The sequence below is a fragment of the Aspergillus pseudodeflectus genome, assembly GCF_044049435.1.
Source record: "Aspergillus pseudodeflectus strain CBS 756.74 chromosome Unknown BJX68scaffold_4, whole genome shotgun sequence".
NCBI lineage: Eukaryota > Fungi > Ascomycota > Eurotiomycetes > Eurotiales > Aspergillaceae > Aspergillus > Aspergillus pseudodeflectus.
Genome location: NW_027263780.1, coordinates 1,065,323 through 1,085,503, shown reverse-complemented (window position 1 = coordinate 1,085,503; position 20,181 = coordinate 1,065,323). Strand labels below are relative to the sequence as shown.

Sequence of the window (20,181 nt, the reverse complement as noted above, 5' to 3'; positions counted from 1 at the left end):
CTGTTTTGTTATGTGTTGGTAATAGCATTAGTTCTTCTTCTTCATTACTTCTGTGATTCAGGCATAAAGCCTAATAACATCCAATGTCACTTTGGCCGTAGAATAAGTCTTTGAATCAATCCATCGGACATGTGGAAACAGAAATACTGAACGGTCATATCATGTCCCTATTTACCGAGATAAAGAGCCTCTACAGCGCCGAGGTAACATTCGAGAACTCGCCCTTCTCCAACTTCGTCTTCCAGAATATAGGGTTCATGTCATCGAAGCCGTGGTGGATCCAGCCGGCTTCCGTGACGTGATACAGGTTGATGAAACCACCGGAGTAGGCGTCACGGTGCATGGCGGCGAGAATACTCCTTCGGCCAAGCTCGAGGGCGTCTTCCACAGACATATCGTAGTCGTAGTTGGCGTCAAGCACACCGTAGGCGAAAGTCTGACCAGATCCGACACAGAATAGGTTTCCGGGGAGGCGAGTGCCGTCGGAGTCGATATAGTAGAGCGCGGGACCTTCCTGTGCTGTCACCTATTCGAAAGATTAGCTTCGCTTCTGGATTAAGATGTAGATGACCGGCAAACGTACACCTGCCAACATTGTTCCCATGCTCAGTCCATAACCCTTGTAGGCGTATGTAAGGTTAGCTAGAATCTTCGAGGCGGCAGCAACCGTGATACGCCGCTTGTGGCGGATTTCTATTTTCCGTTAGCCTCACGCAGCTTTCCCAGCATATCATAGCTCCAACATACCGTGCAGTGTGCACTGTTGGCTCAGATATCTCAGCCAGTATTGACAATCCTATGCCCCTGTCAGCCCTCGAAACTCCCGATTTATCAAAACCACAAAAGCAGATCACGCACCGCCGCACCACCGGCCATAGTTCCCAGAAGACCGGGCACAGGGTCACGCCCGGGCTTATCCTCTCCACGGCTCAACCGGGAAACAGGAATGACCTTCTTCACTGTCTGACTGGCAATCCAGTTTCCGGCTGTCGCTCGGGAATCTGTGCAGACAATCTATTTTAACATGTTATCAGTATACTGCGATGTAAGGTAGAAGGAATCTGTTCGACGGGACGGAACGACGTACAATACCTCCCTGGAATCGGAAGGCGAGCGTTGTCGTTCCGTGTGCAAGTTTGATGGGGCAGCTGGGATTCGAGTGGTCATCGGTCATCGCACGGAGGAAGGCGGAGTGCTAGTATCGCCGTGGTTAGTCCATATTCATTGATAGCTGGGATGAATGTCTCAAAAGGTCGAACGGGTGCTGGCCCAAGGCAGCTCTGCTAGGCCGAGAAACAGAGGCCGTGGTTTCAATTACGATAATAAAGAGTAGCTCACGTTTGCAACTGGAGGAAGACTGAATTTCAGTGAAAGTGGAGGAAGGGCCTCTGTCAGGTCATGCTGTTCTTGCTCCGAGTAGAACTCGTTCTGGTGCGGCGACCGGGTGTATTGGCGGACTAATTGATCCATAGTGTACGATTGGCTGCGAAATGAAGTATTCTGTCGAGAGGAGTAATGTACAGAAGCTGAACGAGAAGGCGCGGATGGAAAGCGAGGAGATGTGGACAAAGGTGTGGTGAAGCTCCGAAGCTGAGCTCTGACGCTGGAGCTTCCCAAGCGGCCTCCGCGTCACGCCTGTAGCCTGCGTCACGTGTTGGTGCCTCAATCATCAGGCAATCTATTCTACCTACAGTCCTGACCTGATCTTACTGAGATCACAATTGTACTGTACTGATTTTGAGCGACTATACACAGTGAAAACGATAAATACAGGACAAACTTCAAACAAGCGCATTGATCGATACTACGCCATATCTCCTCAGATTGGAACAGCAACCCGCTGTACTTGTTCGTACAAAGCCCCTCCTTGCTGATATGACTCAGTTTTCTTGGTGCGAATTGGGAAGTTCATCTCATTTCCGCTGGAAGCTTGAGTAATATGGGGAGCCGAATTTGCCTGAGTCTCACTTGAACCGTTCACGTTGTCCGAACGACTCGCCTGGGCCTCTCCGCCAGTAACACCCATGCCGGTAACTTTTGGAGTAGTCGCAGATGGTGACTGCTCCTCCAGAGCGTCAGCATCCATCATTGGAGCTGACATGCTATGAACTCTTGCATGTGGAGACGCCATATCTGCCACCGCTATGTGAGCACCTTCATCAGATGTAGAGACGGTCTCCGCCTGAGTATCTTCAGGCTCATCTGCCACAGACTCCGTGGCCTGAGACTCGGTTCCTGCTTCTCCGCGAACTTCACGAGCAGACGATGGGTTGGAAGTGCCGGCGGGTGCAGCACCTGCGCCGGTTTCCACAGGCTCGATGTTACTCTCCCAGGAGTGAAGCTCCCGTTCGGCATCTTCAATAATCTGCTTAGCTTCATCGCCGTGTGCATACTCCTTTGGCTCGTCTCCGGGGATCACCGGGGTGTCATCAAGACAATTGAGTAAGCGACGAGCATGGCGGGCAAGCAGGGCTTGTTTTTCTCCCCGCTCAATCACAGCGGCCAGATTAACATGCAATGCCTCCTTGAACCTCTGTCTGGTCTGTAGACGTACTATTAGTGAGAGAAACGGAGCACTGTGTCAACAACATTAACGTACCACATTGGTCAACTGGGCCTCAGCAACGAGATTCTGCGCCTCAGCCCTAACAAGCTCCTGCTCCAAGGTCTCGATCCGATGACTATTCGGTTCCTTTAGCTTCAGCTTCTGAATATCCTCCGCAATCTTCGTCCGCTGATCGCGCGTAGGCTGTACAGAGCTCTCCGTATCCCGAATATGCTTCAGAATGCTGCGATACTCCTCCAGATTCAACGCATAGAGATCTTCTTGCTCTCCCATCTCCGCCATCAGCACACCAAGCTTATCCGAGATGTCCGAAATCGCCTCATCCTGGGTCGTCTCCCCCCACTCGGACAACTGAGCCGCGATTGCCAGTCGCTGCCTAGCGGCGGACTCATGAGCCGCAATCGCCGCGTTCTCGGACTTGATGACCCGGTTCATTTTCTTGCTCAGCAGCGGCTGCTGGAGGCCGCGGAAGGTTGAAATGCTGAACCGGTGTCGGCCCGTGTTCGTGGAGCTGCGTCTTCTGCCGGATAGAGTTCGGTTCCTGTTGTTCAAGTCAGCCACATGCCATTTGTGAAAGGCTTTCCTCGAAGAATGGATGACATACATGGTTGCGGCTGTCGTGTCTTAGACGATGTATTTATGATTGATGGGATTGTTGGTGGTTGTGGATTTTCTTGGGGCAACTATGTACAGGCGTTGATACTTGTAGCAGGAATGCACCTTCCTTGATTGATAATGGCGCTGGTGCTAGTAACTTGCGCTTGAGTTGTTAAGTCGAATTGAGTATATGCAAACAATTTGTACTAATGAAGGATAAACTTCACTGTCTGGACAAAATGCATGACATCTGCGGCTCCTTGACCCCCCATTTATCCCGAATTCGCGACATGGCGCGTGACGTCAAGGGGGGCAACAGGAATCCTGAGGTCATGATTAGAATCGCCGCACATGACGAAGGAAGGTATTCATGGTATTGATGAAACTCGTCCCTTGGGTCGAGTCGAGCAATAAGGTTGACTAGTTATCCGCTCGGAAGTGTGTCGGCTCCATTGGACGACAATGGTACACGTCTGCTTCGGGAACGATATAGATCTCGCCCGCAGATCCCCCGCATCAACCTAATCGAAGTTCGAGATCCATCGGAACACCAACTATCGAATGGGAATATACTCGACTTCACCCTCCACCCAGGCTCTTCCCAACAACCGTCGTCGGTCAGAGCAAGGCTCCACATACTCCACATATCTTGACGCAGGAAGACATTCTGTATGCAAGCCAGCGGGATAAATCGTCTCCTGCCTGGTTCGAACATGTCTCCTCGTGATAGTCGTGTATGACTCCCGCGGAGAAGGCGGTGGACTGCAATGCGAGTGAGAGTGCGAGTGCGGAAATGTGCTAGAGGAACGGGGTGAATAGATGATTGTGGTCGTGGTCGTCCTCCTTGGACGAGGAGGGGGAGGACATAGGGGTGGCGATGGGCATCGTCGACGGAAGCGAGGTGGGAAGGAGATTCTGCGAGATCGCGATCGGGATCTATATTCCACAGCGCGGACGGAGTGACCTGGATCGTCGTCTTCATTGCTGGAGGGGTCGTCGAAACACATTTTCTTGTTTTCTGGATGATAAGATGATGAGTCTTGATGGTTTACGCTGAGTATAGATTGGACGTTTAGAATCCGGTCAAAACGAGATAGCTCGGGAAGAGAAGAAGAGCCCGATTGTTCGAACTGCAATTCATATAGGCCCTGGTGCTGGGATATAGTTATCCATCGCTCCAGGAGGAATCATTTGACCAAGCCAAAAATGGGCGCAGGTGATCTCGCCTGGTGATTTCCGCGGCGGTCATCCCGGGAGGTCAAAAGGAATCGACAGCTTTCTGACCACGTCAGAGTCATTTGTAGGATTACCCATGATGAGAATGCATGCGTGGTCTGTAACAGATTCCAGCTGAAGCATCCATGGATGTATTCGGTGGGCACGGGGTTTTGGTTGGATCGCGAGATATGACCTACCATCAAGGGTGAATCGGGAAGCCATCACATGAGCCCATATGGCCCTTTCATTATTGACCAGTCTGCGCCCCGTAGAAGGGCTAGATAAGGGTGGACTAAAAGTAAGATAGATAAGATCAATTTTACAGAGCCTGTTCCTGATCTTATAGAGGGCGGCTTGATATGAAGAATGAAGCTTGAAGAGACAAAACCAGCGCCGAAGAATGGCCAAATCCAACACCATTATACAACGGTATAATCACAACCGAGAAGGAAATCCTTTACCCCTTTACCCTCTTACCCCATCACACCTAGATCAAGACATGTCATCGTCATGGTGGTGGGTGTTTTCATTATCTGACGCGTGGAACGCATCTCCAAACGCCGAGTTTTCCAGATCAGGCAGATCGAGTCCATCGTTTTGTTCGGTGTACGCGGCCAGCGCATCGCCTGCGCTATCCATGTTGGTAAAATCAAAGTTGGCCCCATCGAGGCCAGAGTCTGCGCCCGTGTTCCCAGGAGTCAGACCTTGGAGGCCGCTACCGGGGGTGTCGTCCTTTTTGTCGCTGACCATGACCCAATCGCCTGTCTCGCCTGACGCGGTGCCTGCGTGTGGGATGTTGCCCAAGTCCATGTCAATATCCAGACCGGCCAAAGACTGGTCTTGATGTGTGATGGTTGGCTGTGAAACAGGCGCAGTAGGCGCGAGTGTTTGTTCTGCTGGCCCCTGGGTTGTGAATTGGTCGAGCAGGTTACTATCCGCATTGTCCATATCGATATCTAGCTCTGCTGGTTTCTGCTCTGGCTCAATCTTCTCCAGTAGGCCACCCTTCTCGATACACGAGACTTTGGGTTCCGGTACGATTTGCTTCTTCCATGAGCCCTCTACCTCCTTGACGATATCATCAACCTTGAATTTAGCTTTGTGTTCAACTGGGGCAAGAGGCACATTGTCCTCGTCTGTGGGGATTTCAATGCGACCTTCCAGCCGCCAAAGTTCGGACCCAGTGTCGGCAGGATCTGCTGCAGCATCTCGTAGTCGAACCTCGGCGTCCTTGAGCAACGAGGTACGGTTGAACTTCTCCATCCGCTTTGCGTGCTGTTTCTTCAGCTTCTCGATTTCCGCTGTCATATCCGCAACCTTCTTAGCCACGCGATCGGCGAACTCTTCGGCCTTTTCCGGTTCCAGTTTAGTCGTCTGCTTAGCCTCGTTGGCATCTGCCGACTCGCTGCTGGCGGGCCCAACAGGTGCATCGAAGAATCCAGCCGTCAAGGTCTCGAGTTCGCCTTTTCTGCCAAGCCCCAAGGAGACTGGGGTGATTTGACTGATAGCGAAAGGCGACGCTAGAACCTCTTCCATCCATTCATGGTGTTGTTGGTATCTCATTTTGCTTACTTCCCGGGGTGTCAAAAGGTCCATGAGATCACCTGCAGATACGTCTTCATCCTCAAGTGCGAAATCGGTTGTCGCCGCATTGACCGCCGTCGATGTAGCGCGATGCCCGCGCGGGGCTTTTGGTTGAACAGCTCCAGCGGGAGGCTGCGCACCTGGGACGGCTTGGGGGTAGAATGGCTGCCGCCCAGCCATTGCATTCGGATACGCGCCCTGGGGTTGTTGGTAGCCCTGCTGGACAGCCATCTGGGGGGGCAGCCCGATTGCGGGCCAGTTGTTGCGGTCATGCAGCATGAAGTCTTTGCGCGCCAAGATACCCTGGCTCTGCAGGAACCGGCGCTGGGCCAACATGCCTTGAACTTGAGGTAGGAGAGGAATTCGGTTCGCCGGAAGGTGGTCGTTTGGTGGCGATCTGGAGTAGTGGATAATCCATAGTGAAGGGTCGGGCGGAGGCAGGTTGGGGTTCGGGACCTTTGATGGCAGTAACCGGTATCGTCTGCGGCAATGGATAGCAACGTTCTCGTTTGGAGGATGATAACCGCTACGGTGCAGCCACATCTCAACAAGCTGCATGCCAACTTTAGTAGAGATTCGGACTTGCATCATCAGACGAAACAGGAATACATACGTAACCCCGGCTCTCGAATGTGAAAGCCTGCTCGACATCTGCCCAGACGTAGCCGTCGCTCGCAAAGTTGGTGCCCAGGTGGTTGAGAGGCTGCCATGTCAGCATTACGCTGCCGTCTTGAGGACCATCTAGGAAAGTCCAGTGCATCGGCGCCTCGCGGACTATTTTGGGGGCAGCGAGGAGGTATTCGACAACGGTCTCAGTGGGCAGCATGTGCATCAAAGGGTAGCGATTGCGCGAGACGAGATGCATATGAGGCAGCTGCAGAATATCGCAATTGACTGATTAGTAGACAGCTCAAACAATAGCATAAGGAAGCACAAAGGGGACAATACCAACTGCCCAGGGACACGACTCGCTGGGTCATCCATGGTGACCGAAGGGCGCAATGGCTGGTGATTGACAATGGAAAAATGATCGCGAATATATCCCGAAGATTGTACACGCGGGATGAGATAACTTTTGACGAAGGAGGGTGGATACACCCGCTGGTCGCTGAGCAGAGGCAGTGATAGCTGTGGAAGAGTGACCGAGCGACCGCAAACGCGACGCGGAAATTTGAGGTTCCCTTAGCAAGCCACAGTGGCTGATGGTGCGCCACATATGCAATTCATGCCTTGTAAATCAGGCTGTAAACACTCTACTCCGTCCACCAAGACCTCGAAGTTGGGAGTTGTACAACCGACGCAGGTACACAATTGTTGCTTCCGCTATCAAAGTTACTCTAGATAGCATCGCAATGTTGTATTACGGAGTATTCTGCGGTGTGCTGTCACCGCGGCAATGCTGTGGTGGCCCTGGCAGAAAGTCCCGGCCATCCCCAGCCATTTCATGGACTCCGTTTCACTCCTCGCTGTATCGCACTGAGACAGTCCTAACATGAGGTAAGGATGGTTACAGAACCCGAGTATCCCGTGCATCTCCAACCTCTCATCCCTTCGGGACTGAGTTTCGAGCAGACGATGCGACGGCACTGGTTATGCTTTCTCCAAGCTTCGACCCCACCAGCAGGCTGCCCAATTGCCGGGGAATACCAAGGCGTCCGCCGAAGATCATCGCTCCAGCGATGCTGGCCTCAGTGCTGCGTCCCTTTCAATTCGACCGATTATTGCTCACACGGAGAGGCTCCAATGCAAACTCGCACCAAAGCAGTGGACCACCAGCGTCCATGGCAAACCTCTGTCCTCCTGCCCTCCCCGCCTCTGCAATTATGTCGTCACCCTTGAATGGAGCTTGAGCTCTCTTTGCTATCGGGAGACCGGCGATGAGGGGGCTTACAGTGCAGATCCTACGATCGACGCAATGTCGACCTTTGTGAAGCATAATCCTCCGATGCGAGCGCACTTATAAGTCGGAGCCGGTCGCTCGCTGGCAGCTTCTTCTTCCCGCCATCTGCTGTCTATTTTTCCGATTTTCTCGCAGCTAACCGTCGGCACCATGGGGGTTTTCGGGAAGAAGCATGCTTTGAGCGGCGACAATGCGCCTGAAAATAGAAAAGAGACGCAAAATCCCTTAACGTCTGACGATGCTATTCAAAGTATTCACAGCGCAGACCCAGAGAAACAATCGGAACCATATACCAATGAATCGCATACTGCTCTGCCCCAGATGCCTTCCCCGCGGATCTCAATCGACCCTATGCTGGAGGCTCGGGTGGTCCGCAAATTGGATTGGAGGGTTCCGACACTTTTGGGCTTCTTGTGTAAGGCACCATGCTACCATTGTACATTTATCGCAATATACTAACACGCCCTCTAATAGATCTGCTTGCTCTCTTGGATCGAAGTAACATAGGGTTAGTCAAATCCTCGTCTTTCCTCCAACGTACGCGGCATCACTGATTGTCTATAGAAATGCGAGGATCGCGGGCATGGAAGAAGACCTGAGCATCTCAGGAAGTCACTATTCTTGGCTGTTGACTATTTTCTACATCTCGTATACACTATTTGAGCCTCTGGCACTCATGTGGAAACTTATGCCACCACATAGATGGGCCGCTATCACAGCCATGACCTGGTAAGGCTCCCTACTCCAGAACCACAGTCCGCCTCTAACTTTCTGCTAGGGGCATTGTAGCGACTTGCCAGGCCGCTGTGCAAAACTGGACCGGGCTAATGGCCTTGCGTTTTCTCCTGGGTGCCGCAGAGGCGGCCTTTGGCCCGGGGTCTCCGTATCTACTGTCTTTCTTCTATAGTCGACGGGAACTTGGCCTCCGCTGCGGATTGTTTGTTTCCGCAGCGCCTCTGGCTAACACGTTTGCCGGAGCTCTGGCGTACGGAATCACATCTGGCCATTCGAAGCTGGCCAACTGGAGACTCCTGTTTCTGGTTGAGGGAGCCCCATCCTGCTTGGCGGCCGTTCTAGCCTGGTATTTCTTGCCAGATCACCCCTCCTCTGCTAGGTTCTTGACCGAAGAGGAGAAAGACGTTGCACGAGCGCGGTCGCTCCGCCGCAGCGGCGAAAGCGAGCGGGTAGGCGGAGTGAACTGGAAAGAGCTAGGGCAGACCTTGCTGGAGGTGAAGCCCTGGATCACAGCGGTATGAGAAATACGTTCTTCACCTTGGATTGAATTAAATTAACTAACAAACCTCCCACCAGCTCATGTACTTCAGCTGCAATGTGAGCTTCTCCTCACTACCCGTCTTCCTCCCCACAATTCTCGAAGACATGGGCTTCGAATCAATCCACGCCCAGGGTCTCACAGCTCCGCCATTCTTCGTCTCCTTTATCATCAGCATTGCAACTACTTGGCTCGCCGATCGTCTTCAACAGCGAGGCTTAATGATTGTTGTCTTATCCATCATTGGTACAGTAGGCTACGTCCTCCTCGCCGCCTGTACGTCCGTCAGCGTCCGTTACTTTGGGGTGTTCCTCGCTGCAGCGGGTGTCTTCCCCTGCATTGCCAATATCCTCCCCTGGGTTCTCAGTACGTCTTCCATATCTACCTTACAACCGCCCAGCCCACAAAATATAGCTAACAAATAGCTAGACAACCAAGGCTCCGACAGCCGCCGCGGAATGGGTATCGTGATTCTAAACATAATCGGGCAATGCGGCCCCTTCCTCGGAACAAACGTGTTTCCCGACAGCGACGGGCCGCGCTATATTCGAGGCCAATCGATTTGCGCGGCGTTTATGCTCTTCAATGCCGTTCTTGCGCTGGTGCTCCGGTTTATACTTGTATGGGAGAATAAGCGTCTCGACAAGCAGTATGGGCCTGTTGATGAGGCTGTTGTGAGAGCGGATGGGAAGGGGAATACTGTTGGGGAGGAGAATTATGGTGCGAGTTTTCGGTATGTTTTGTAGGATGCCCCGGGTAGGGCTAGGTGGTTGGATACATGGGGGTGGAGGGTATGTGGTTTAGAGTATCATGTGGCGGTACATAGAATGAGTTTTGGAATGACACTGATGCAAGTATGATACACTTTTTGTGATGGAGAATACCTTCACGAGGTCTCTTAAGATTTGTTGGTAATGCCGTAGGAAGTATAGCAGTAGCGTCGTCTGAGAGAGCGAGGAAGCTGTCTCTTAAACCTTGAAGTGTATACGGCAACAGAACGCTCTATGATGTAGTTATGTCTAGAAGACTCGATTACTAGAGCTATAGATCTACAAAGCATCCGACAGCACCAAGTTTTTTGCCTCGTATATTTCTCGATGCTTCTAGATAATCCACAAAGACGAATCCCAAGACTCCACTTTCCTACAAACATCTTCGTCAAACGGCAAACCCGACCATCTCTCATTCCTCCTGAAGCGTAAACTGTTCCCACAGCGCCACTCCATCAGGAAGAGCTTTACCATTCAAAGTCCCCGTAAAGGAGCCAGTGTAACGGTGATAGACGCGGTGCTCAGCAGTTACGTAAGTGTACTCTGCCTTCAATTCAAGCTCGCCGTCGGGGATTGTGATTTGTATCTCGAACCCGGTTGGGGAACCGCTTGTCGTCGTGGGTGGGTAGGTGGAGTTGTCCCCGTAAGGTCGTACTTTGATACCTCCACACTGTGCCGTGAGGATCTCGCCGTCCTTTGAGACGTACGCTGAGACGTGGTTGGAGCCATCGGCAGCGAGAGCGTCAACCCAAACGACGACGTAATCGCCTAAGCGGCCGTGGCCCCAGTATGAGGCAATGAAGACCTCTGAGAAGGTTCTACCGTAGTTCTAGTAAGAAGTGAGTTGTCAGCCTTGAAGAAAGAAACAAGACGAAAAGTGGACTGCTTACATGGTCGTGGTAGCCCCTGCCCTGGAAATTGAACTCATGGCCGCGGATCTGGAAACTGGCTTCCCCGTCACCATCTGGAATGGCATTCAGCCACCCACCGCCAGGGACCAGTTGTAAATCCTGGCCTTCTTCATTTGGGCCGCAAGGGTAATGAGCGGGTGCATCCTATGAACCAATTGAGTAAGCTATTGAAGGGGTTGACGTGACCATGAGTCTTCTTACCGACTTGATGACGAGAGAGCCAACAATGCCCTTCTCTGGAGAATTGAGCTCTACCGTGTATTGCGATAGGTCAGGAGCACCTTCGAACCAAGAATTGGTCCCAGAGTAGATGGTGCTAACACCGTCTCCATCTACAGTAAATGTAGCCTCTCCGGCAATGAACAGGAACGTATCCAATGTGCCGTTCGGCCAAGTCACGTCTGCTGTGATCAAGTTGGTGCTGGGATATAAGGGAAGAGCTTCCTGCAAAGCATCAAACCCGTCGGTGCCGGTGGTATAAAAGGTAATAGCAATCGAGGCCTGGCTGCCGCTTTCACTGGGCTCCTGGACAAAATCAAAGTACCACCAGTCGTAAGTGGTCCAGTTGATGTGTCGGTTTTTGGGTGCATCAAAGCCACTGGAACTGGAGACCCATTGCGTGTCGGCATCCCCCAGATAAGGTTTAGGAGGTATGATGATCTGCTGAGACTGAGAGAGGACTTGACTGGCAAAGAATGGAAGTGCCAGAGCAGAAAGAGAGATGAAATTGGATGCCATCGTGCTCGCGGTAGCCTATGCGACTGCCTAGAGGGTTGATTTTCACCGAGCACAAAGGTGGGCATTTTCTCCAGATGCCTGGCCGCCATATTATAGCAGATCGACTTCGGAGCTTAACAATTAGCCGTTGCTGACTTCGCGGACTCATGGCCAATATTTTACCCAAGGATAATCCGCGGAGTATAGAGTGTCCGGCAGTGCTCTAAAGGCTCATAGAACTACTCCGTAAAAGTGTAGATCCCTCAAAAAGCGGCAACGGAGCCTTACCATGCTCGTGCATTCTGCTGATCTGCCATTCTGGGAGGAGATAAAATGGCAATACTAGTACATTATTGGTCTGAAGTGGGTAGAGATGCGTTAGGTAGAGTTGAGCCGTGCAAAGTGAGGGATAGGAGCAACAGAAGCAAGCCCGGAGCCGTACCCGGAGAGACTATGACGAAGCAATTGAAATATGAGGGAAGGAAGAGCCGAGCGGACTTGAAGAAACCGATAACCTGCATGCAGGCGTCCATTAGGCGTCCATTGTAGAAATCAGGCCCAGACCGGGTTAGTGCCCTGTTGTCATAACAGTGCTACCACATGGACATGCCTGACGAACTTGATCTAGACTCAATTCTCCGTACTGCCGATAATTGGACCCATCATCCACCATGCATTTCTACTTCCAGACGTTTTTGGTTAGTGAAATGCATGGTCGCCGCAGTCTTGACCACAGAGGGCAGTGGTGACAAAGCCTTCTTCATTTGTACAATCATCCCACCTTGCATCATAGCTTGAACTTGTGCTGCTTCACCTCGGTCACTCCCTTTTCGGCCCAACTCGCCAAGTCTACCTAGGGTACTAGGGTAAAAAGTTTCTAGGTTAAACTGTTTGCGCTCAACTGCCAATCACAGAAACAAAACAGAACAATGGCTGTGCCCGTCGGAGACAGCTCCCATCTTTATGGGATCGTTGACATGGGCAGGTACCTCCACTCTACCTTCTGGATTTTCAAGTTCCTATATCATATCAACACGCTGATAAATACCGCAGCAATGGAATCCGATTCTCCATCACCGATATATCGCCTCCGACCGGCAGGATAATGCCAACTCTCTATCAGGACCGCGCAGGCATCTCTCTGTATGACGCACAGTTTGCCAATTCAGAATTCGACAGCCACGGTAAGAGAGAAAGAGGCCCAATTCCTGCTCGAATCGTGGAGCAGGTCGTCGATCGTCTAGTCCGATTTCAAGGTGTCTGCGACGACTTTCAGGTCCCCAGGGAGAATGTCTATGTGCTGGCTACGGAAGCCACTCGCACGGCACCCAACTCTGAGGAGTTTCGAGCGCGCATCACAGAGCGAACGGGATGGGTAGTGCGGCTTTTATCTAAAGAGGACGAGGGTAGGATTGGTGCCCTGGGAATCGCGAGCAGCTCTCGGGCTGTTGCTGGGCTAGCGATGGACCTTGGCGGAGGAAGTACACAGCTTACGTGGGTGATTGCTAAGGATGGCGTCGTTACAACTTGCCCCAAGGGTTCGTTCAGTTTTCCTTATGGAGCTGCAGCATTGAGCGCGCGGTTGGAGCAGGCAAGGCGAGCCGGTGGAAAGGCAGAGAGCGAGCTGCAGGACGAGATGAAGAGGAACTTCCAGGACGCTTACCGGAAACTCGAGATCCCAGAATCTCTTCTCGACAGCAGTAAAGCTGAAGGCAGGCTTGACCTATATCTTTGTGGTGGAGGCTTTCGGGGTTGGGGCTATGTCCTCATGAAACAGGCCGAGGTCAGCCCGTATCCGATTTCTATCATCAATGGCTTTCGAGCGAAGAGAGATGATTTCCACAACACGGCTGCTGTGTTGCACGAGGTCTCTGATTCTGAGAAAATTTTCGGCGTATCAAAGCGCCGTGCCTCTCAGATTCCAGCAGTCGCTGCGCTTATACATGTGCTTATGGATGCTCTGCCAACGATTACGCACATTCAGTTCTGCCAAGGTGGGGTCCGTGAGGGCTTCCTATTCGACAAACTTCCACAAGAAGTTCGTGCTCAAGATCCTCTGCTTGCTGCGACGTTACAGTATGCTCCTCCCTCCGCAGATGAAATCAAGCAGCTTCTTCTTTCCGCGCTGCCGGAGCACGCATCTCCGATTGAGGCATCCCACCCACCGTCCTCATTGTCTCCGCACTTTGTGACTTCGCTCGCAAATATTCTTTTTGCTCACTCTCGAGTCCCAAGAGAGTCTCGTACTGCAACCGCCCTGCATAGTTCAACGACTGGTCTCTTGGCGTCTACCAACTGTCTATCCCACACTGAGCGTGCGATGATGGCACTTGTACTCACTGAACGATGGACAGGGGACATGGCGCCGGCTGAAGAGTCCTACATGCACCAGCTGAGACGCTGTATCTCTGCGCAGGAGGCATGGTGGTGTCAATATCTTGGCCGCGTAGCAGCATTGATTGGAGAGGTGTATCCTGCGGGCCGTGTGCCAAAGGAGCATTGGAGGGTCCAATTGGCCACAGAATGGGATCTAATCATGAAGAAGAAGGAAAGACGCGACTTATTGCGTCTCAAGATCCAATGGAACAGCGATATAACGGCGACATCGGGCACCACAGGCGAGTGGCTGCAAGACCGGGCGGAAAAGATTGAGAAAGCGGGGAAGAAAAAGAGCTGGATCCGGGCGTATGGAGTCCGATTGGAGGTGGTAATGAGCTAGAGCTATAGTAGCAGACCATATCTTGCTTCAAGGGCACTGTGACTTCACAGTTTTACTCACCGGCGAAAGGTTCCGGAGGGAATCGGAGGTAGTCCGTGGCCCGTCGCCATGATGTCAGGTGAATGACACTATTTAAACTGCCCCTCCATCCTACCCCGCCAACCTTTCTTCTTCTTCCTCCTCCATCCGCGACTCATCTATTGTCATCACAAATCCATCTAAACAAGTCCTCCTCTCTTCGCAGAGTTCGACTATTGTGGAGTTAGCTAACAACTGTACAGGGAATCTCTCCACCGTACAATGTAAACTCAAACCTCGCTGACCCTTGGGGGTCGTCCGAATGGAAGTCATGGAATGCCTTTGGCTTGGCTGTTCATCATGGATCAAGGTATCTCAGGTAAAGTCTGGGCGTGGGCCGGTGTTCGTTCCTATCCTTAGCAGATTTCTCTTTCTTGACCTGGTTGTTCACAATCAACTTGAGAAAGAGAGCTGCCAAAGGCTCTGGGTTCGTTCTGAGAATATACGGTCAAAACTTGATCTGGATAATACCAGCGAAAGGATCATGCCTTTCCTTGTCCCTAGATGGTGGAATGGCTAACAGTTTGCAGTCAAATAACTACTTGAATCAACATGTCTCCCCCAGCTGCCATCTTCGAGCCTACCGTCGCCCCTACTGGCATCAAGGGCAAGGTCGTGGTTCCTGAGACCACCACTGTTGAAGGTGCTTCGCAGACCAAGTTGCTCGATACATTTGGCGGCAAATGGGACCAGTTCAAGTTTGCTCCTATCCGCGAGAGCCAGGTCTCCCGTGCCATGACCCGCCGCTACTTCCAGGACCTTGACCGGTATGCGGAAAGCGATGTGGTCATTGTCGGTGCTGGTTCCTGCGGTCTGAGCACCGCGTATGTCCTCGCAAAGGCTCGTCCGGACTTGAAGATTGCCATCATCGAAGCCTCCGTTTCTCCAGGTTCGTATTGACCCAAACTCCTATCGTAGCTCGAATATTAATGAATATAGGTGGTGGTGCCTGGCTGGGTGGCCAGCTCTTCTCCGCAATGGTCATGCGTCGCCCTGCAGAGCTGTTCCTCAACGAGCTCGGCGTGCCCTATGAAGAGGACCCCGACATGCCCAACTACGTTGTCGTCAAGCACGCCTCCCTCTTCACATCCACCCTCCTCTCCAAGGTCCTCGCCTTCCCCAACGTCAAGCTCTTCAACGCCACCTGCGTCGAGGACCTCGTCACCCGCCCCGGCGCCAGCGGCAGCGCCCAGGACGTCCAGATCGCCGGTGTCGTCACCAACTGGACCCTCGTCACCCTCCACCACGACGACCACTCGTGCATGGACCCCAACACCATCAACGCCCCTGTCATCATCAGCACCACTGGCCACGACGGCCCCTTCGGCGCCTTCTGTGCCAAGCGCCTCGTCTCTATGACCACCATCGACAAGCTCGGCGGTATGCGCGGTCTCGACATGAACTCGGCTGAGGATGCCATCGTCAAGAACACCCGTGAAGTCGCCAAGGGTCTGATCATTGGCGGTATGGAGCTCTCTGAGATTGACGGCTTCAACCGTATGGGTCCTACCTTTGGTGCCATGGTTCTTAGCGGTGTCAAGGCTGCCGAGGAGGCTCTTAGGGTCTTTGAGGAGCGCAAGCGCGAGTGCGCTGAGTAGATTGGATCAGGCAAGCACCGGCCTCAATCCTCTCGCTGCCTGTCCCTTTCGCTCTTTCACTGCCGGGACGATGGGTTAGCTAGCCGTCCAGGCTATAGCAATGAAATATGAAATCATGAATTCTCAAGCCATTAATGCTGTAGTCAGTCAAAAGTAAGACCAAGAGTATATACATCAAGCATGTCACGATCGACGATAAAATTACAGTTCAATAAGTATTACAGCATAGGGTAGGTTATTTCCTCCTCTCAGCAAGCCGCTTCGTATTTCGAATCTCCCATTCAAACTCCTTGAGCGCCCTCAACTCACTCGACACAAACAACCCCCCGATCAGCCCATCCAATATCCCAGCGGCAAAACTGAACGTGCTCACAAGGGTCAGAATGAAGGGTATATACGGACGGTTCCCGTTCCACCACACGCCCACCAAGCAGCCTACAGTGACCAGCACCGAGGCAACGAAATGGGTCAAGCGCCATCGCCGCTGTGACCGTTCGCGGCGCACATAGGCGTGGATCATATCGATGATGTGGTCGTATGTCTCTGGGGAGAGAGTGAGTCGGTCAGTCGACTTCTTCTGCTGCTTCTCAGGATCTCTCCCATCCTCGATTGAAGAGGCAGTGGGAGAAGCGCCGCGCGTGATAACAGCCTCGACGGAAAAGTGGTCACTTAACGAACACTTCAGCGTCGGATGCCGCTGTGTCATGCCAATCTTGACATCTTGGACCGCCCATCCGCCCTCGTCGCCAACGAATATGTAATCGAGCCGCTTGCCCCGGATATCCGGTCCGTCCGCATTAACGGGGATGTCCTCGCCCTTATCCAACCGCTTCTGGTCCTTCTTCGGCCACCGCCAGGTATTGTACGGCCCGTCACAAGTTGCCCCGTTGTAATTTAGGTTGAATTCCGCAGAGGGCACCGGTTTCCCGCGCGCCTTCTCAACGCCGTCCTTTGCCGCTCCGATCGATGAGTCCGGGTATATGACCTGCCATGCGTCCACGACGGGGCTATGTGCTTGGATGAGCCGGTGCGCAAAGGAGGACGGAAGCATATTGAAGTCTCCCAGTCCGATAACTAGATGTCCCCGCTCTGCCGCGCCACGCATAAGCTTCGAGATCTCCCACGCCTGCGCTGTCCGGTGGGCAAGGTAACTGTCATGCGGCTCCTGCTCGTACGGGGCATGCAGATGCGTGCAGAATACCTCAGCCACATCGCGTGTCGCATCAGCCCCATACCGGATCCTAGCACAGGCGACGCCCTTCCCGACGAACCAGTCGCCGCGGAAGAAGGCAGTTGGCCGTCCGTTGAGCGGGTACTCGACCATGGAGGACTGCTCGATGGGCCAGCGGGAGAGGATGGCGAGCCCTGCGCCCCATATTCCGCCGTAGTAGAATTTCGCGTATGGGAGTATGTGGCTTGTTTGGGAGCGGATGGACTCATAGTCTTGTTGCGTCCAGCATTCCTGGAGGCCGACTATGTCGGGGGGCGGGGAGGAGACCGAGAGCTGGCGGCCGATTTCGCTAAGGCGCTCGTTGCGATGCTTGGCGATGTACTTTAGGCCCCAGCAGTTGAGGGTTAGGATGCGAATCGTCGACGGGGGTTGTTCGGACATTTTGGCCTCATTATAGGGTATGCCGAAGGGAATTGAGCAGGTTTCATGATCAGGGTCGAGCTGATGATGAAGCTCTATGACGCTTGCTCGCCCTCACCGCCTTCCGTTCTAGATTCCGCCGCCCAATTTCTGTCATCGCATCTCATCCCCAGCGTCGCAAACAAACAATAAAAAAAAAGCAACACTACACCTTTGGTTTCTTCCAAAACACCAAGCAAAATACCATGGTCCCACCTCAATAAAAGTAGAAACAAAGCGAACGAAATGGACCACCCATCCAAACGCCGACGTTTGACCCCCTCCCCACCGCCCATCTCCTCCCCCGCAGAAACCTCCTCCGACGAACTGGCCGCAGGCTCCGACCACGACCAGGAGCGCCGCCGCGTTAGTCTCAACGTCTACCCGCCGAAGCGACCCTACCAGCGCTCGCGCAGCTTCAGCTCTTCCGAGAGCCCCGATGAACTAGCCATGGACGCAGACGATTATTGGCGCGAGCGGAATCGCAGGCGTGGGTCGTCGCCGTGGGCGAGGGGGTCACGGGGATCACGGGGCGGGGGGGGAAGGTCGGGTGATGAGAGTGAAGGGGAGAGAGGGGACGAGGAGGGGGCGGAGCGCGATCATGATAACGACCACGATAAGACAGAGATGAATGGGGACTTGGATGGGATGGATACCGGGATGGAAGAAGGATATGAGGATCGGTCGCCTACGCCTGTTCCACCACCGCCGCCGCCGAAGCCGGATTCTGTGGATTATCGAGAGAAGTTTTTGCTCCGAGGGCATTTGAGGGGCGTGTCGGCTGTAAGGTTTTCGCCAGATGCGGGGATGATTGCTAGTGGGGGTACGTTTCTTCTTCTGATGTTGAAGGGATATGGTACTAACGGGTGTAGGGGCGGACGGCGCAATCAAGGTCTGGGATACATCTACGGGGAAATTAATACACACATTCGAAGGACATCTCGCGGGAGTATCGACAATCTCATGGGCCCCTGATGGGGCGACAATTGCCTCAGGGTCGGACGATAAAACGATACGGTTATGGAACGTCTTAACAGTATGACCTCCTTTCCCTTTCCATTGGGAAAGAAAGGCTTGCTAACCATCTACGATCATATAGGGAAAAGCACACCGAACTCCCTTCCTCGGCCACCACAACTACGTCTACTCCATCGCCTTCTCCCCCAAAGGCAACATACTCGCCAGCGGCTCCTACGACGAAGCAGTCTTCCTCTGGGACGTGCGGTCCGCGCGCGTAATGAAGTCCCTCCCCGCACACTCCGACCCCGTCAGCGGTATCGACGTCGTCTGGGACGGCACGTTAATCGCCTCGTGCGCAACCGACGGCCTAATTCGCATCTGGGACACAGCAACAGGTCAATGCCTCCGCACTCTCGTCCACGAAGATAATCCGCCCGTCACCGCGGTGAAATTCTCGCCGAACGGTAAATACGTACTCGCCTGGACCCTCGACGACTGCGTGCGACTGTGGGATTACGTCGAGGGCCGCTGTCTAAAGACATACCAAGGCCACATGAATCGGAAATACAGTCTCGTTGGTGGATTCGGTGTATATGGACAGGTTACACCCCGGAGTCCGGGCCACGCCTTCGCAGTTAGCGGAAGCGAGGATGGAGCCGTGTTGTGCTGGGACGTCGTGAGCAAGAAGGTTCTACAAAGGATCGAGGGCCACGATGGGGTTGTCCTAGGCGTGGATACGTGCACGACGAGCTACGGACGGTACCTGGTTAGTTGTGGTCTAGATGGGACGGTGAGAGTTTGGGAGGAGAAACAGGACGGCGCATCTGAATCAGAGCCAGAACAGGAGCCAGAACCGGAAGTTGAGACGCCCAGTGCCGCTCTCAAGCAGGGGACACCCGGCCAAGGCTCGGAGAGGTCGCAAGACCAAGACGGCGACCAGAAAATTGACCCTCAAGACATTGAAATGGGCGAGGCAGAGGCAGAGGCAGAGACAGAGGAACCAGAGAGCACGCGGGTAAAGCTTGAAGGGACGAATCCGCCATAGCACCTCAGGCGTTACCCTCTAGATAGATACCCCTCCTCTACTCCGTACTGCATGTCTTAATCAAATATCACAATAATAATCAGGGTAATGATAAACGAACACAGCACCTCCGACCGAAAAAACAACTTTGACTTCCACCTGTGCAGATCATTAGTAAAATCTGGACAAGACGTTGCATTGCACCCCTCCTCAAGGGCTAAAGTTTTAATTTACTATGTACCCCACCAAACCACTCATTCCTCCAAAGCCAGCCAATCCGGATACACTTCGCCAGCCCATCCACGGCACCACAAGAAATGCTCTGAATCCCTGACTGTTAGTTTGCTCGATTGACAGGGAATGTTTCCTATTGGGGTGTGTGCAATATATCGCTTCCATGGTTCTGTGGCTGGTTTTCAGGTACATTTCTCGCTTCGCCATGCAATTGTACTGGGGTTTTGTTGTCTAGACTCGCGATGGACTTTGTCCATTATTCCAACTCAACTCGTCTAGGATTCCAAATAGGGTCTGTCTCGTTTATGGGGCACGTGGGACTGAAACAGATGGAGAAGACAGAAAGTTTACTTTTGTGGGGAGAATGGAATGCTGTGTGGTTGACCCACTGCACAGACATAA

At 53.0% G+C, this 20,181-nt stretch overlaps 9 protein-coding genes across 9 annotated transcripts; 4 read left to right on the top strand and 5 right to left on the bottom strand.

Moving 5' to 3' along the window:
• Nucleotide 1: 1 nt before the first annotated feature.
• pre2 (proteasome core particle subunit beta 5) lies at nucleotides 2–1,595 on the bottom strand. Its single transcript, XM_071038730.1, has 6 exons — nucleotides 1,339–1,595; nucleotides 1,088–1,195; nucleotides 859–1,014; nucleotides 748–796; nucleotides 584–693; nucleotides 2–526 (listed from the first exon to the last, which is right to left on the bottom strand). Exons 1-6 carry the CDS (start codon nucleotides 1,468–1,470, stop codon nucleotides 191–193), a joined length of 891 nt encoding a protein of 296 aa, XP_070904010.1. The 5' UTR covers nucleotides 1,471–1,595; the 3' UTR covers nucleotides 2–190.
• Nucleotides 1,596–1,717: 122 nt separating this feature from the next.
• BJX68DRAFT_145287 (Eisosome component PIL1-domain-containing protein) lies at nucleotides 1,718–3,272 on the bottom strand. The gene is made up of 3 exons (XM_071036556.1): nucleotides 3,171–3,272; nucleotides 2,600–3,107; nucleotides 1,718–2,542 (listed from the first exon to the last, which is right to left on the bottom strand). Coding segments are annotated over exons 1-3 (1,233 nt in total). The 5' UTR covers nucleotides 3,173–3,272; the 3' UTR covers nucleotides 1,718–1,819.
• Nucleotides 3,273–4,387: 1,115 nt separating this feature from the next.
• BJX68DRAFT_227704 (uncharacterized protein) lies at nucleotides 4,388–7,093 on the bottom strand. The gene is made up of 3 exons (XM_071038729.1): nucleotides 6,914–7,093; nucleotides 6,579–6,839; nucleotides 4,388–6,517 (listed from the first exon to the last, which is right to left on the bottom strand). Exons 1-3 carry the CDS (start codon nucleotides 6,947–6,949, stop codon nucleotides 4,874–4,876), a joined length of 1,941 nt encoding a protein of 646 aa, XP_070904008.1. The 5' UTR covers nucleotides 6,950–7,093; the 3' UTR covers nucleotides 4,388–4,873.
• A 350-nt stretch (nucleotides 7,094–7,443) lies between these two features.
• On the top strand, nucleotides 7,444–9,993 carry BJX68DRAFT_227703 (putative MFS transporter). Its single transcript, XM_071038728.1, has 6 exons — nucleotides 7,444–8,280; nucleotides 8,340–8,373; nucleotides 8,430–8,594; nucleotides 8,644–9,115; nucleotides 9,177–9,504; nucleotides 9,568–9,993. Exons 1-6 carry the CDS (start codon nucleotides 8,016–8,018, stop codon nucleotides 9,882–9,884), a joined length of 1,581 nt encoding a protein of 526 aa, XP_070904007.1. The 5' UTR covers nucleotides 7,444–8,015; the 3' UTR covers nucleotides 9,885–9,993.
• A 205-nt stretch (nucleotides 9,994–10,198) lies between these two features.
• BJX68DRAFT_227702 (uncharacterized protein) lies at nucleotides 10,199–12,018 on the bottom strand. Its single transcript, XM_071038727.1, has 3 exons — nucleotides 11,021–12,018; nucleotides 10,799–10,963; nucleotides 10,199–10,737 (listed from the first exon to the last, which is right to left on the bottom strand). Exons 1-3 carry the CDS (start codon nucleotides 11,555–11,557, stop codon nucleotides 10,321–10,323), a joined length of 1,119 nt encoding a protein of 372 aa, XP_070904006.1. The 5' UTR covers nucleotides 11,558–12,018; the 3' UTR covers nucleotides 10,199–10,320.
• A 288-nt stretch (nucleotides 12,019–12,306) lies between these two features.
• BJX68DRAFT_145248 (retrograde regulation protein 2) lies at nucleotides 12,307–14,546 on the top strand. The gene is made up of 3 exons (XM_071036555.1): nucleotides 12,307–12,521; nucleotides 12,590–14,373; nucleotides 14,537–14,546. Exons 1-2 carry the CDS (start codon nucleotides 12,466–12,468, stop codon nucleotides 14,253–14,255), a joined length of 1,722 nt encoding a protein of 573 aa, XP_070904005.1. The 5' UTR covers nucleotides 12,307–12,465; the 3' UTR covers nucleotides 14,256–14,373; nucleotides 14,537–14,546.
• Nucleotides 14,424–16,049, top strand: thiA (thiamine thiazole synthase). The gene is made up of 2 exons (XM_071036554.1): nucleotides 14,424–15,222; nucleotides 15,273–16,049. The coding sequence occupies exons 1-2, from the start codon at nucleotides 14,886–14,888 to the stop codon at nucleotides 15,929–15,931; spliced, it is 996 nt and encodes a 331-aa protein (XP_070904004.1). The 5' UTR covers nucleotides 14,424–14,885; the 3' UTR covers nucleotides 15,932–16,049.
• A 2-nt stretch (nucleotides 16,050–16,051) lies between these two features.
• BJX68DRAFT_227695 (inositol phosphosphingolipid phospholipase) lies at nucleotides 16,052–17,581 on the bottom strand. Its single transcript, XM_071038726.1, has one exon. It carries the CDS (start codon nucleotides 17,541–17,543, stop codon nucleotides 16,167–16,169), a length of 1,377 nt encoding a protein of 458 aa, XP_070904003.1. The 5' UTR covers nucleotides 17,544–17,581; the 3' UTR covers nucleotides 16,052–16,166.
• Nucleotides 17,582–17,807: 226 nt separating this feature from the next.
• Nucleotides 17,808–19,566, top strand: BJX68DRAFT_262551 (WD40 repeat domain-containing protein; the record flags this gene model as incomplete). Its single annotated transcript, XM_071044474.1, has 3 exons — nucleotides 17,808–18,384; nucleotides 18,434–18,597; nucleotides 18,661–19,566. 3 exons carry the CDS (start codon nucleotides 17,808–17,810, stop codon nucleotides 19,564–19,566), a joined length of 1,647 nt encoding a protein of 548 aa, XP_070904002.1.
• Nucleotides 19,567–20,181: the final 615 nt, after the last annotated feature.

Bases quoted from the DNA above. Each gene is read 5' to 3' on its own strand.
- BJX68DRAFT_145248 (XM_071036555.1), top strand. From the start codon at position 12,466: ATGGCTGTGCCCGTCGGAGACAGCTCCCATCTTTATGGGATCGTTGAC. The intron at 12,522-12,589 runs GTACCTCCACTC...TAAATACCGCAG, and splicing joins GGGATCGTTGACATGGGCAG to CAATGGAATCCGATTCTCCA.
- BJX68DRAFT_227695 (XM_071038726.1), bottom strand. From the start codon at position 17,543: ATGTCCGAACAACCCCCGTCGACGATTCGCATCCTAACCCTCAACTGC.
- thiA (XM_071036554.1), top strand. From the start codon at position 14,886: ATGTCTCCCCCAGCTGCCATCTTCGAGCCTACCGTCGCCCCTACTGGC. The intron at 15,223-15,272 runs GTTCGTATTGAC...TAATGAATATAG, and splicing joins CGAAGCCTCCGTTTCTCCAG to GTGGTGGTGCCTGGCTGGGT.
- BJX68DRAFT_227703 (XM_071038728.1), top strand. From the start codon at position 8,016: ATGGGGGTTTTCGGGAAGAAGCATGCTTTGAGCGGCGACAATGCGCCT. The intron at 8,281-8,339 runs GTAAGGCACCAT...GCCCTCTAATAG, and splicing joins GACACTTTTGGGCTTCTTGT to ATCTGCTTGCTCTCTTGGAT. The intron at 9,505-9,567 runs GTACGTCTTCCA...ACAAATAGCTAG, and splicing joins TATCCTCCCCTGGGTTCTCA to ACAACCAAGGCTCCGACAGC.
- BJX68DRAFT_227702 (XM_071038727.1), bottom strand. From the start codon at position 11,557: ATGGCATCCAATTTCATCTCTCTTTCTGCTCTGGCACTTCCATTCTTT. The intron at 10,964-11,020 runs GTAAGAAGACTC...ATTGGTTCATAG, and splicing joins GCTCTCTCGTCATCAAGTCG to GATGCACCCGCTCATTACCC. The intron at 10,738-10,798 runs GTAAGCAGTCCA...ACTTCTTACTAG, and splicing joins GCAGGGGCTACCACGACCAT to AACTACGGTAGAACCTTCTC.
- BJX68DRAFT_145287 (XM_071036556.1), bottom strand. The intron at 2,543-2,599 runs GTACGTTAATGT...GTACGTCTACAG, and splicing joins AGGCCCAGTTGACCAATGTG to ACCAGACAGAGGTTCAAGGA.
- BJX68DRAFT_227704 (XM_071038729.1), bottom strand. From the start codon at position 6,949: ATGGATGACCCAGCGAGTCGTGTCCCTGGGCAGTTG. The intron at 6,840-6,913 runs GTATTGTCCCCT...GATATTCTGCAG, and splicing joins GTCGTGTCCCTGGGCAGTTG to CTGCCTCATATGCATCTCGT. The intron at 6,518-6,578 runs GTATGTATTCCT...GTTGGCATGCAG, and splicing joins CATTCGAGAGCCGGGGTTAC to CTTGTTGAGATGTGGCTGCA.
- pre2 (XM_071038730.1), bottom strand. From the start codon at position 1,470: ATGGATCAATTAGTCCGCCAATACACCCGGTCGCCGCACCAGAACGAG. The intron at 1,196-1,338 runs GTGAGCTACTCT...CGGCGATACTAG, and splicing joins GTCTTCCTCCAGTTGCAAAC to CACTCCGCCTTCCTCCGTGC. The intron at 1,015-1,087 runs GTACGTCGTTCC...ATGTTAAAATAG, and splicing joins TCCGATTCCAGGGAGGTATT to ATTGTCTGCACAGATTCCCG.